This window comes from Cherax quadricarinatus, chromosome 11 (genome assembly GCF_038502225.1).
Source record: "Cherax quadricarinatus isolate ZL_2023a chromosome 11, ASM3850222v1, whole genome shotgun sequence".
Taxonomy (NCBI): Eukaryota; Metazoa; Arthropoda; class Malacostraca; order Decapoda; family Parastacidae; genus Cherax; species Cherax quadricarinatus.
Window position 1 is genome coordinate 22,434,758 of NC_091302.1, and position 13,290 is coordinate 22,448,047.

General features: G+C 37.1%; 1 protein-coding gene across 1 annotated transcript in view; it reads left to right on the forward strand.

The window, feature by feature from the left end:
* Positions 1–13,290, forward strand: part of LOC138852537 (probable glutamate receptor) — a 184,208-nt gene that overhangs the window by 27,539 nt on the left and 143,379 nt on the right. The window contains exons 2-6 of the mRNA XM_070083856.1: positions 1,318–1,415; positions 3,119–3,237; positions 3,609–3,719; positions 9,161–9,384; positions 9,488–9,616. Of these exons, the coding sequence (XP_069939957.1) occupies positions 1,318–1,415; positions 3,119–3,237; positions 3,609–3,719; positions 9,161–9,384; positions 9,488–9,616 (681 nt within the window). The remainder of the gene's footprint in view (positions 1–1,317; positions 1,416–3,118; positions 3,238–3,608; positions 3,720–9,160; positions 9,385–9,487; positions 9,617–13,290) is intronic.

Consider the following 13,290-nt stretch of genomic DNA (forward strand, 5'->3'; position numbering starts at 1 on the left):
AACAGGAATAAATAAAGGGGATGTAAATAGCGTGCTGAAAATTTCCAGCCAAGACAGGACTTGCAGCAATGGTTTCAAGTTGGGAAAATTCAGATTCAGGAAGGATATAGGAAAGTACTGATTTGGTAATAGAGTTATGAATGAGTGGTGCAAACTCCCGAGTACAGTCATAGAGGCTAAAACGTTGTGTAGTTTTAAAAATAGGTTAGATCAATACATGAGTGGGTGTGGGTGGGTGTGAGTTGGACCTGACTAACTTCTGCTGCTGGGTCTGGTGCCGTGCTCCTTCATTGAGTAGAGGTGACCAGACTGGCTGGGTCATTGGGTTAATCGGGGGGGAACACATGGACCTGCTGTGCATGGGTCATTAGGCCTGTTGCAGTGTTCCTTCTTTCTTATGTTCTTATGTACATATATTTCATGGTATAAACCTTGGTAATAAATACCGACAAGTTGGTTTAGAAAGACACGTAAGCAAACACTATGACATATTTATTAGAAAACGTTTCGGTCCTGGGACCTTGATCACTTCTAACATACAGAGGTAGAAAGACATTATATATATAGGCGGAGAGTGAGGTGTGAGTGACGCACGGTGACCTGAAGAATGTCATGTTGGGATGAGGACGGGTAGACGATGTCATAGTGTTTGCTTACGTGTCTTTCTAACCATATATATTTCATGTATATATGTGCAAGACAAGCCACGGGGGGGGGGGATCTTTAGCTCAAGTACTTTCACACTTCTCACTGCGTCATCAGGAGTTATGCAGTGTTGCAAGGCTACAACTGAAGTAATGAGAGGGAAGTCTTCTGAGAATAGCGTGGTGCGGGTCTGTCACATGCTGCTGGCTCTCTCTGAAGATACAATGGGTGTATATGTACACCCATTGTATCTTCCTTGCAAGTTCTGTAATTATAACCTTTAATTGCTCATGCAGTATCTCTATCATAAGCAAAGGCGTTCCTGTGTCACCAGTCACACCCTCGAAAATGCTACTGCCTGTTATTGCTTTACAGATGCATAGGTGCATCTGCATCCCAAACATGTGAACAGCACTTGACATCCACTACAGCTCATTGAGCACCCCTGTGCAGAGAGATTATCCAGCGCTGCATTGATGTCCACTCACATCATCCATTGTCATCTCCGTTACCATTTCCAACCTCTTTTTCTCTTCCGCAACCAGTTCTGAAGAGTTTTTTATGGACCTAGTTTTGAGTTTGTATTTCTTTTGTAATAGAGTAAGGCAGAACAACAGTCATTCTAGTAAAGGTATCAGTTGACATTAATTAAAACTGGTGACAACTTTTCAGACTGTCGTCTGTAATGGCGTGGAAGAATGAAGAGTTATTGGTATCTTTGCTGGCTGGAGCTGTGTATCTTACTGTTGCTCATACTCTTCTCCCACACGGTAGGTTGATATTTTTCGAACATATTGTAAGATAAGGAGATATATCGTCGTATGATTCGAGATATTCAGATTATATATCAGTAATTTCTCGAGATACTAAAGCTATTAAAAGCCTTTGTCTCATAGGTGTAATTTTATAGTAATTTGATTTCTGAGGTCAGTGGTCATGTGAGTTCATCCTGACCTAAGCTGTCTGGGAATTAGCGTGGAGTGTTACCAAGCACCATGACTTGCTGTAGTGCTTTAGAATCTCAGGTTAAAGTGTTGAAGAAGGAAGTTCTACTTCTTCAGGAGGAAAATAGGAGGTTGGAGGGAGGGGCGAGTCATTTTTCAGTGATCAGGAAATTAAGATTGAAAAATTATGTAAAATGATTTCTTACTGAAAAATAGTGCAAAATTCTGGCAACATTTTAATGTAATCGGCTTGTTTCTATCATATTTCTAAGTATGTTTTTCATTAAATATGTTTTTTTTTGTTCTTGCTGGTAGGAAGAGGACATGTTGGCAATTAGTGTTTCTAGAAGGATGGGTTAGGTGTTAGGCAACAACACCTCAAAACCATAGAATCTGCAGTTTATTGTCATTCGAATTGGGCCTTGGTTTGTAGTTTCTTGGTTTGTAATTTCTTACATAAGCACATACTCCACCACCTTGTCTATTTCTATCTAAGCGTTTTATGTTGAAACACTTCTATTTTAATTTCGACTTGAGTCACCGTATCATTTAACCAGGACTCAAAGATGGATATAACTACCGCCTTAGTCTTGTTTGCTAGAATCCTTGTCTCTGAGATTTTTGGCAAATGTGACGTGACACTGATATGATAAAGTGAAGGCCACCTTTTTTGAAACAGTCATAATCATCAATATATGGCAAGGGATCATTTGTAGAGAAAATGTTAAGACAAATCAAGGTTTGCACTACTAAAAGGTAATAGAACTTATGTGCATTTGTTGCATACGAACTGATATTTAGCACCATTAGCATGACCAAACATGCAATACAAACGAAGTTAGAGTTATCACTATTAGCATCTAATTCGTTATATTCATAATCATTGGTAAACGTTTTCTGCTAAATTGTTATAACTATGACCATAATTTTTTAAGGGGTGGACCAGTAAGCCTGCTGAAGGACTCGGTCATTCTGAGTCTAACGAGAGAAAAAAAACATATTTGATTCTGTTTGTTTATTATTAAATTATTGCAAACTTATCTAAAATATATTTAGCTGGATTAGGCTAAATTAAATTGCGCTTATTATGATTAGATTAGCTAAGTTTCTGAAGGTTCTTTTGGTACAAAATTATTAATTTTTAGATTAACATAAATGATATATATATATATATATATATATATATATATATATATATATATATATATATATATATATATATATATATATATATATATATATATATATATATATATATATATATATATATATATATATATATATATATATATATATATACATGGATTCTCATTCATGAATTATGAATATTCATTAATACTCTAGAAAGTAGCTTATATCATGTGTGTTTCTGACAAGAAAAATAAAGCCTTTAACAAAGCCATTAAATGGAAGTAAATGCTATAAGGAATTCTTATGTGAGTGAAGAGAAGAGCTAGAAAAACTTTGTTTAAAAATAATTAAAACAACAGTTTTAATATAAAGTAATTTACTGGTGATGTTATCCTCAGTTAGCCAAGGGAGTGAAATTCCTCTAGCTATCAGATCAGTTCTGGGAGAAGAATCAGACCCAAGATGCACCATCTTCATTATTGAAGACGGATCTGGTTCTGCCAGCTTCGTTTTCACAGTATGTATAGTCAAAGTTTTCCCATTGATACATTCTGATATTGCCATATGTATCAATAAATAAATAATATAAATATAAATAAACATATATATATATATATATATATATATATATATATATATATATATATATATATATATATATATATATATATATATATATATATGTATATATATATATATATATATATATATATATATATATATATATATATATATATATATATATATATATATATATATATATAAATATATATATATATATATATATATATATATATATATATATATATATATATATATATATATATATATATATATATATATATATATATATATATAAAATATCTAAAAAATATCTAAAAAACGAAGGACTTTCATTTTTGGTCTCCCTGTGGAGTGGGAGTGTACAAGATGACGAGAGACGGTAACACCAACGTCACTCGAGCACAACTCTCCTGGGTGGTCCATCAGGCTCGACAGGTATGTCACTTTTACATTATTGCTGAGGTGGGTACCTTACTCTCATTACTGCTGAGGTGGGTACCTTACTCTCATTACTGCTGAGGTGGGTACCTTACTCTCATTACTGCTGAGGTGGGTACCTTACTCTCATTACTGCTGAGGTGGGTACCTTACTCTCATTACTGCTGAGGTGGGTACCTTACTCTCATTACTGCTGAGGTGGGTACCTTACTCTCATTACTGCTGAGGTGGGTACCTTACTCTCATTACTGCTGAGGTGGGTACCTTACTCTCATTACTGCTGAGGTGGGTACCTTACTCTCATTACTGCTGAGGTGGGTACCTTACTCTCATTACTGCTGAGGTGGGTACCTTACTCTCATTACTGCTGAGGTGGGTACCTTACTCTCATTACTGCTGAGGTGAGTACCTTACTCTCATTACTGCTGAGGTGGGTACCTTACTCTCATTACTGCTGAGGTGGGTACCTTACTCTCATTACTGCTGAGGTGGGTACCTTACTCTCATTACTGCTGAGGTGGGTACCTTACTCTCATTACTGCTGAGGTGGGTACCTTACTCTCATTACTGCTGAGGTGGGTACCTTACTCTCATTACTGCTGAGGTGGGTACCTTACTCTCATTACTGCTGAGGTGGGTACCTTACTCTCATTACTGCTGAGGTGGGTACCTTACTCTCATTACTGCTGAGGTGGGTACATTATTCATAATACTGGTGAGGCGGGTTATTATAAACACAAGTGAAACAAGACCTGTAGCAGCTGGCCAAGGAAGGAACCAAGAAGAATAAAAGAACAGGTAAACACCAACGGTATTATTTTTATAATTCTTATATTTCCTCCAACAACATTTACAGTATTTACAGAGCAGCAATGTAGGTAAATTCCATACAAATTCGTTTCATAATAAGTAAGAGAACAAAATGATTTCTCTCACTGCCATTAACTTATAACTCAAATAAAAGCAACTAGTATGTGTAATCAGCCACATTAAGTGAGAGACCAGAGGTATAGTTATTACGTCAGTTCGTCTGGAATTAACCTCGCAGCCTGAGTGATTGATGTTTAAAACTGGTGACCATTCGTAATACAGATGGAGGCCCTTACAACTACATAGTCATATCTACTTGTTTGGCAGATTAGAGGAAATTCAAGTGGCTGTCTGTTGCAATCGAATAAAATATAAGGTACTCAGCACATGTCAAACTCATATTACTGCTGAAGTGGCTATTAAGCTCTCATACATCCACTGTAATAGGTACAGTATTCCTACAGTTATAATAAGGTGGGTATGTCTTTATCACATTACTGCAGATGGGAATACGTCACACTCGCTTTTCTGATGAGGATGAGTTTGATACTCTCACATTACGGCTGAGATTGGTATGTCACTCTTACATTATTGCTGAAGAGTGCTTATCATTCTCTCATGAAGGATGTGATGGGTTCAACACACAAACATTACTGCTAAAGTGCATCATACTAACTTAATTGTTGAGGTGAGAATATCAACTTTAAGTCACTGCTGAGGTTGAGTTGGGGCTCTCCATTAGTGATGAGTTGGGTAGGTCAGTCACTTTACTGATGAACTGGGTACATCACTCTCACTTTACTACTGAGCAAGATACGCCAGTCTCACATTACTGGTGGTTCATAATACTAATATTTCTGCTGAGCATGGTATGTCTCTCTAACCATACTGCTGACATTGGTATGCCGATTTTATTTTGCAGCTGAGATTTGTACGTCATTTTCACGTTAATACTGAATGGGTATATCATATTAAGGATGAAATGTACCTCTCACATTAATACTAAGTTGGTGGGATACCACTCTCCCATTAATGCTGATGTGGCTACATCACACTCTCATTTCTCATTTCAGAATCTGCCGAAAGCACATTGTCATCAGCAACTACAGTGACAACTACCACTTTGTGTCTGAATCCATATCTCCCAATCCCAAACCTTTCCCCAACTCCTCTGCAATAATTTCTCTTATAATCTCTTCTACAATTATATTAAACAACCACGGCGACATCATGCATCCTTGTCTAAGGCTTACTTTAGCTGGAATATAATCTCCTTCTCTCACAGATACCCTAATCTGAGTCTCATTATCTTCGTAAAAACTCTTAATTATTTCAGTTAAGTACCACCTATTACATACACTTGCAACTTTTGCCACACTGTTCCCCTATCCACCTTATCATATGCCCTTTCAAAATACATACCTGCAACAAAATCTTCCTTACCCTTATCTAAATAGTGTTCACTTATATGCTTCAACACTTGGTCTACACATCCTTGCTCATCTACGATCCTGCTTTCCATCTGAACTTCAGTTTTTTTTCGATTATAACTCTACCATATACCTTACCAGTTGTATGGTAGAGAACGCCTTTATATTAAGGAACTGGGTATGCTCTCTGTCAGTCCCTAGATACCTTCCACTGTCTCATAGATTTATTAAATGAAAGTACCAACCACTACGAAACTATATCTCTACCTGATTTTAACATTTCTGTTTTGATCCAATCAAACCCAGTTGCTTTACCCACTTTCATTTTACCCCACACCTCACGCATCTCTCCCACACCTCACGCATCTCCCCCGCACCTCACGCATCTCCCCCACACCTCACGCATCTCCCCCACACCTCACGCATCTCCCCCACACTCACAACTGGCTCTTTCTCACTTCTAAAAGACGTTATACTCAGAGCTTCCCTCTCTTCATCAACATTTAACAGTTCCTCAAAATATTCCTTCCTTCCTTCCAATACTTCCAACTCCCATCTAATAATTCTCTTCTGTTTTTAACTGTCAAATCCATTCGTTCCTTAGGCATTCTCAGCTTATTAACCTCACTCCAAATCTTTTTCTTATTTTCAGCAAAATTTGTTGATAGCATCTCTCCCGCTCTTTCATCTGCTCTCTTTTAATCTTTTAACCACCTCTTTTAATACCCCATTACTCTTCAAGCCTCATTACTTATACTGTCACTAGTCAATCTTTCTTCCAATAATTGCTTAAATATTACCCTTACTACTTCCTCCTTTGGTTTTTAAACTTTCACCTCACTCTTAAACGTTGATTTGCTTCTAATAGTATCACATCTAACCTTTACTCTCACTGTAGCTACAACTAAAAAATGATCTGTTATGTCTGTTGCCCCTCTATAAACACGTACATCCAAAAGCCTATCCATCAACCTTTTGTCCTCCAATACATAGTTCAACAAACTACCGTTATTACACCCTATGTCATATCTTGTATACTTATATAAGCCTCTTTTTCATTATTACCAAACCCCTTTCTATACAAACTTCAAAGACTCCCCTTTATCATATACCCCTGGCACCCCCTAGCTTACCTACCACGCCTTCTATAACCATTTCTCCCACTTTAGCATTCTGGTCCCCTTCTACAATTACACTCTCACTTGGTTCAAAACTCCCTTAACTTTGACTTAACATCTCCCCAAATCTCTCTCTCTCTCTCTCTCTCTCTCTCTCTCTCTCTCTCTCTCTCTCTCTCTCTCTCTCTCTCTCTCTCTCTCTCTCTCTCTCTCTCTCTCTCTCTCTCTCTTTCCTCTACACTCCTCTCTTCTCCAGGTGCATAAACACTTTTTATAACCCACTTTTTACATCCTATCCATATTTTAATCCACATAATCCATGAATTTATATAATTATATTCTCTCTTCTCCTTCTATAACTGACCCTTCAACATTATTGCTTCAACTTCTCTAGCTCTAACTTTTATGAAAAATTTTAGTGAAAGACTCTTTGAATCAAAGATAGGAAGCTGTCATCTCTTCAGGGTCCTTCAGAGGAGGTGCCTTAAAGTCATTGTGTCCTAGTGAGCCAGAGAATTGGACTCATCCTTCTCTTTCTTGGTACGAATCTGATTGCCTCTTCCTCCGCAGGTGCTATGACCACTCTGGGGTTAGTTTCTCCTGATTACAACAGATTAAATAAAACAAATCTTCTGATGGTATGTGAGTTGATGCTGGTGAGGTCTCTTGGTTCATGGTAATGAACCTTTTCTCCCTTTTTTGGATCGATCCTGATTTATATCTATTCCGCTGGGTACAGTATGACTGCTACAGATATAGTACTCTCCCATGAAAGTAATGGCGATTTATATTATTCTTGGGAGGTACTCTGATCCTGGTGAAGAGCACTTAAGTCAGAGAATTAGAGCTAACATGCCTTTCACAGGATGGACATTGTCTTTCAAGTCTCTTACGCTTATTAGCCCTCTGGGTTTGGTGCTTTCTTCTGGTTATAATTATAATCTCACCTTTTCAGATACAGAGCTCTTCACTTGCTGAGTGATCCAAGAAAGTTTTCCTCATATTCCGAAACTCAAGTCCCCTCTGCCTCAGTAAATGTGATTGGAATAGTGCAGAGTGTAGCATAAGATCATAACGCAATTGAATATTAGTGTTGAAGATTTGAAGAGGCAATGACAAGATATCATAAGGAAACTAAGCACCCTAAATCTAATTGAAACATTTAACAGAGATCAAAAACACCAGTATTCTAAAATGCACAAGTACTTCAAGCTTGAAGTCAATCAAAAGTTACATTAGTAACTATTCAGCTTGGAAGGGATGACGCTAATCAGAGTTTCCAAAAAGTAATTTGTGACCCACACAGAGCAAAAATCAGCCCAAACTTTTCTCTATTTAAGACTGAGCGCCTTTTAAGTAAAGTGGTCAGCACAGCCGCATCTGGAACAGCAGACTCGAGTTTAACTCCTGGCTGAGGCTTATCTTTCTTGAGTTTCTGTTTCTCTTATAGCGGAGGTAGGACCAAGCCTCAACCTCTCATTGTGCTGAATGACCCACACCAGCTTAGCGTTTTATAAAATGATGATGATAATAATAATAATAATAATAATAATAATAATAATAATAATAATAATAATAATAATAATAATAATAATAATAATAATAATAATAATAATAATAATAGGCTCATTCTACGAAACTTGGCATGCAATGAAAGATTTATCAAAGAATTCTGCACAAACCAACGTTTGCATGAAAATTTCTGCAGGTACAGTAAACCACCGTTGTAAAGTTGAATAAAATAGAATGAGACGGTGTTTAGGTATAAGCGAAAGACTGGATGTAAAAATACAATAAATAAATTGAAACCACTTCAGTGATATTTAATGAAGTTAATAAGACTCAGTTCTAGATATGGGATGGGGTACATTACTGCTGTAGTGGGTAGGTTTATCTTATTTTACTACTGGAGATGGGTAGGTCACTCTTACATTAATACGAAATGGGTAGATGAAGTTAGTATGGAATTCTTATTTTAGCACTGAGGAGGAAAGGTTACTCTTACATTACTACTGAGAGATATAACTGTTACGTTACATTAATAGTGAGGCGACTACAACACTTACTTTGACGCCAACAGTTAAGGCAAGTATCATGGTGCGTGACTGTAGTGGTGGTGAGTGACGACTCAGCCTTCCTGGCAGACGTCACTAAATGGGGTGTCAAAGGCAGCCTCCTGGCATGGTCCACGAAGCTACTCATTGTCACCCGGCTGCCTCTCCCACAGCTACACCAAATTTACAGTACCTTCTCCATGACGAACTCCATGTTGCTTATTGTGGAAGATATTCTGAAAATGCTCAGGTAAGGAATGATTAAGTTCAGTGGGTGCCATTTTCTTTTCGTATATAATAATGTCTGATTTGTTTAAAATATAACTGGAAAACTAATGGGTTTATTTTAACAGGTGCAGCGTGTACATATACTTGCCATATAGCTCGGCAAGAGACAGCGCAATACGGCTTGCTATTTGGTCTCCCCAACATGGTCTTACGCTGACTACCAGTCTACCAGTCTTCCCGGACAAATACATCAGGTCAGTTCCTTAACCCTGGCTAAGCTATAAGATCTTAAGTAGACGATAAGATTTTTTATTGTTAAAATAATCAATTTATTATATTAAGTTTAGGTTTTACTTGTGAAAATAATAATAATAATAATAATAATAATAATAATAATAATAATAATAATAATAATAATAATAATAATAATAATAATAATAATTATTATTATTATTATTATTATTATTATTATTATTATTATTATAAAAATAATATTTATCTTTGTTTTTAATAATTATAAAATAATATTAATAATAATAATAATAATATAAGTGAAAAAAAAAACATAATGATACCACTACCACTACTTCTACTAATACTGTCCCTAATAATAATAATAATAATAATAATAATAATAATAAAAACAATAATAATAGTAATTTCTGAGGCAATGATTCACTTAGAGATTAAGGTTTTCAAGGCAATAGAGAGTACATAGCATGGTATAAACCTTGGTAATAAATACCGACAAGTTGGTTTAGAAAGACACGTAAGCAAACACTATAACATATTTATTAGAAAACGTTTCGGTCCTGGGACCTTGATCACTTCTAACATACATGCATGTATGTATAATGTTCGCCAAGACCGTAGTCCTGGCACGGGTCTTCTAACATACAGAGGTAGAAAGACATTATATATATAGGCGGAGAGTGAGATGTGACGCACCTGACCTGAGGAATGTCATAAGAACATAAGAATGGAGGAACACTGTAGAAGGCCTACTGGCCCATGCGAGGCAGGTCCTTATCAAAACAACCTCTACCTATGATGAGGACGGGTAGACGATGAAATCATGTGACTCCTGTGTTGTTGGGTTGGTGCTGCTTAAGTATCATGTATGCCAATGTTTTTGAAATTTTGTAGTTTCCAGTGTTGCGTTCTATAGAACGCAACAGGTGACGAGGAGACGCTAGGTGCAAACTGTACTTAGGTCAGCTCAGGAGGGCGACCCGTACTGTGCAGCTTGTGAACAATGGGTCACGTTAACTGCAGACTTCCCTGGGTCTGGCTGATGTTTGAGACTGGTATGAATTAGGGCAAACTGGATAAATTATCTTTGGTTTCTTTTTTTTATGGCTAACAATGGGCGCCCCTGGAAGCCGTTTTATGAAGCAAAACAAGAATTGCCGATGTTGTGGGCGCGGTAAGCATATCTGTTGATAAATTATACACATGTGCAATACTTGGGTATCATGTGCAATACTTGGGTATCATGTGCAATACTTGGGTATCTTTAATGAGGAATCGTTTCGCCACACAATGCCTTCATCAGTCAAATGTTATACCACCTATGACTGTTGCACCTCTCCTGCCTACAGTATGTAAGCCACTTCTCACATTTGCTGTGTTCTTTGCAAGATTGATGGACTGATCACATCGACTGATTACCTCAAACTACTCCTTTTCTTCACCATTCTCCTTTGTATGGACTGATGAAGCCACTGAGTGGAGAAACATTTCCTCATTATAGATACTCAAGTGTTGTACATGTGTCTAATTTATCAACTTGTCGGTTCTCTGAGCCAGTCATCTACAAGCATATCTGTGTTTGTAATAAAGTTGGTAGAATTACCGACAATATGTAAAGTAAAAGGACACAAGTGCAACTAATGTGACATTTATTGTGGCAACGTTTCGCTCTCCAGGAGCTTTATCAAGCCATTACAAACAATACATGGACACAGAGGGTATATAAAGGCTCAGAGTGAGGTGAATACTAGTGAGGTACCATTCCTATGTTCACTAGTGGTAGTAGTAGTAGTAGTAGTGGTAGTGACAAAAGCAATTAATTCGTACATGAGTAAAAGGATATAAAAGCTATTACTTGGGTAACATAAAAATAGGTTGGACAAATATAAACTGGAATGAGGCAGGTTGTTTCAGTGTTCACTCTCTGTGCTTTGTGTAGTATAACAGGAGAGACTATGTGATGGCAGGGTTTACTGTTTTCAGGAGGATTCTTGCTAAGACTTCGGAGATGGTGAAGCTGCCGTTGTTTTGTTTAATTGTATTCGAAACAGCGATCAGTGCTGATTCAAGGCACTTGCGTGTGCGGAAATTAGTTTCTTTTATCACTAATTGGGCGTTTCTGAATTTCATAAGATGATTGGTGGAATTTCGGTGTTGTACACAGGCGTTGTTTAAGTTGTCGTTCCTACATGCGTATATGTGTTCATTGAGGCGGGTGTCGAGGTTTCTTGCTGTTTCACCTACGTAGATCTTGTCACAGCCTCCACAGGGTATAGTGTAAACTCCTGCATTGACTGGTTCGTGGTGCTTGGGTTTTGTCCTGGTTAGATCCTTTATTGAAGTGGTAGAAGCGATGGCGACTCTGGTGTTAGCTTGTGAAAGTACTTTTGAGACGTTTAGTGCAACCTGGCTGTTGGGAAGAATTATAACTTTGTTGGGAGCGGTGTTGATGCGTGGAGAATTGATGATCTGAAGAGCTCTTTTCTTGCAGTCTTTGATGAAAAAAGAAGGAAATTGTAACTCAGTGAATGTTTGGTGAATGTAAGTACATTCCTCGTCAAGAAACTCAGGACTACAAATTCGGTATGCTCTTAGGAAAAACCCGATGATGATGCCTCTTTTGGTCTTGGTATCTTGACTGGAATAGAAGTGTGTGAGATCATTTTTATTGGTGGGTTTCCGATAAACTTGAAATCTTAGGTTGTTGTCTACTTTGTGAATGAGGACGTCGAGGAAAGGTAGCTTGTCATTGGACTCTTCTTATAGTGTAAACTGAATCGCTGGTTCAACTGCGTTGAGCCTTGCCTGAAGATCCCGTACATCAAAACGTTTTGGAGTTATTACGAGGACATCGTCCACGTAACGTAACCAAGTGACGCTTGAAGGGATGATGTTGGCGAAGTGTTCGGACTCTAGGTGTTCCATGTATAAGTTGGCTAGGACCCCATTCCCATGCCGTAGGTTTGTTTGTAGAGCTTGTTATTGAAGGAAAAACAGTTGAAGTTAACACAGAGTTCAATCAAGTCAACAAAATCTCCGGGAGGTAAAGGAAGATTAAGGTCCTGGTTGACTTTACGTCGTAGAACCTCGATGGCTTTTTTGGTAGGTACTTTTGTGAAGAGGGAAGTCACATCCAAACTGCTTAGTTTCTTGTTACGGATGGAGAGGTTACGGATGCGGTTGAGAAGGTCGCCTGAGTGTTTAAGATGAGCGGGGCTGATGGTCCCCAGAAGGCAGGAAAGATGTTTGGCAAGAACTCCGGCTGGTTTGTGTGGAGCACTGCCTATTCCTGACGTGATTGGTCTGAGAGGAATATTGTGTTTATGGGTCTTGGGTAAACCATACATGTGTGCTGGTTTAGGGTTGCTTGGTAACAAGTACAGAAGTTTCTTCCCTTCTCTAGTGCGTTTGAGTATTTGTCTGCATTTGTATAGAAAGTCTTTGGTGAGCGTCTCCCACTGTTGGGTGCTGATATATATATATATATATATATATATATATATATATATATATATATATATATATATATATATATATATATATATATATATATATATATATATATATATATATATATATATATATATATATATATATATATATATATGAACATTTATTATATATATATATATATGTATATATATATATATATATATATATATATATATATATATAC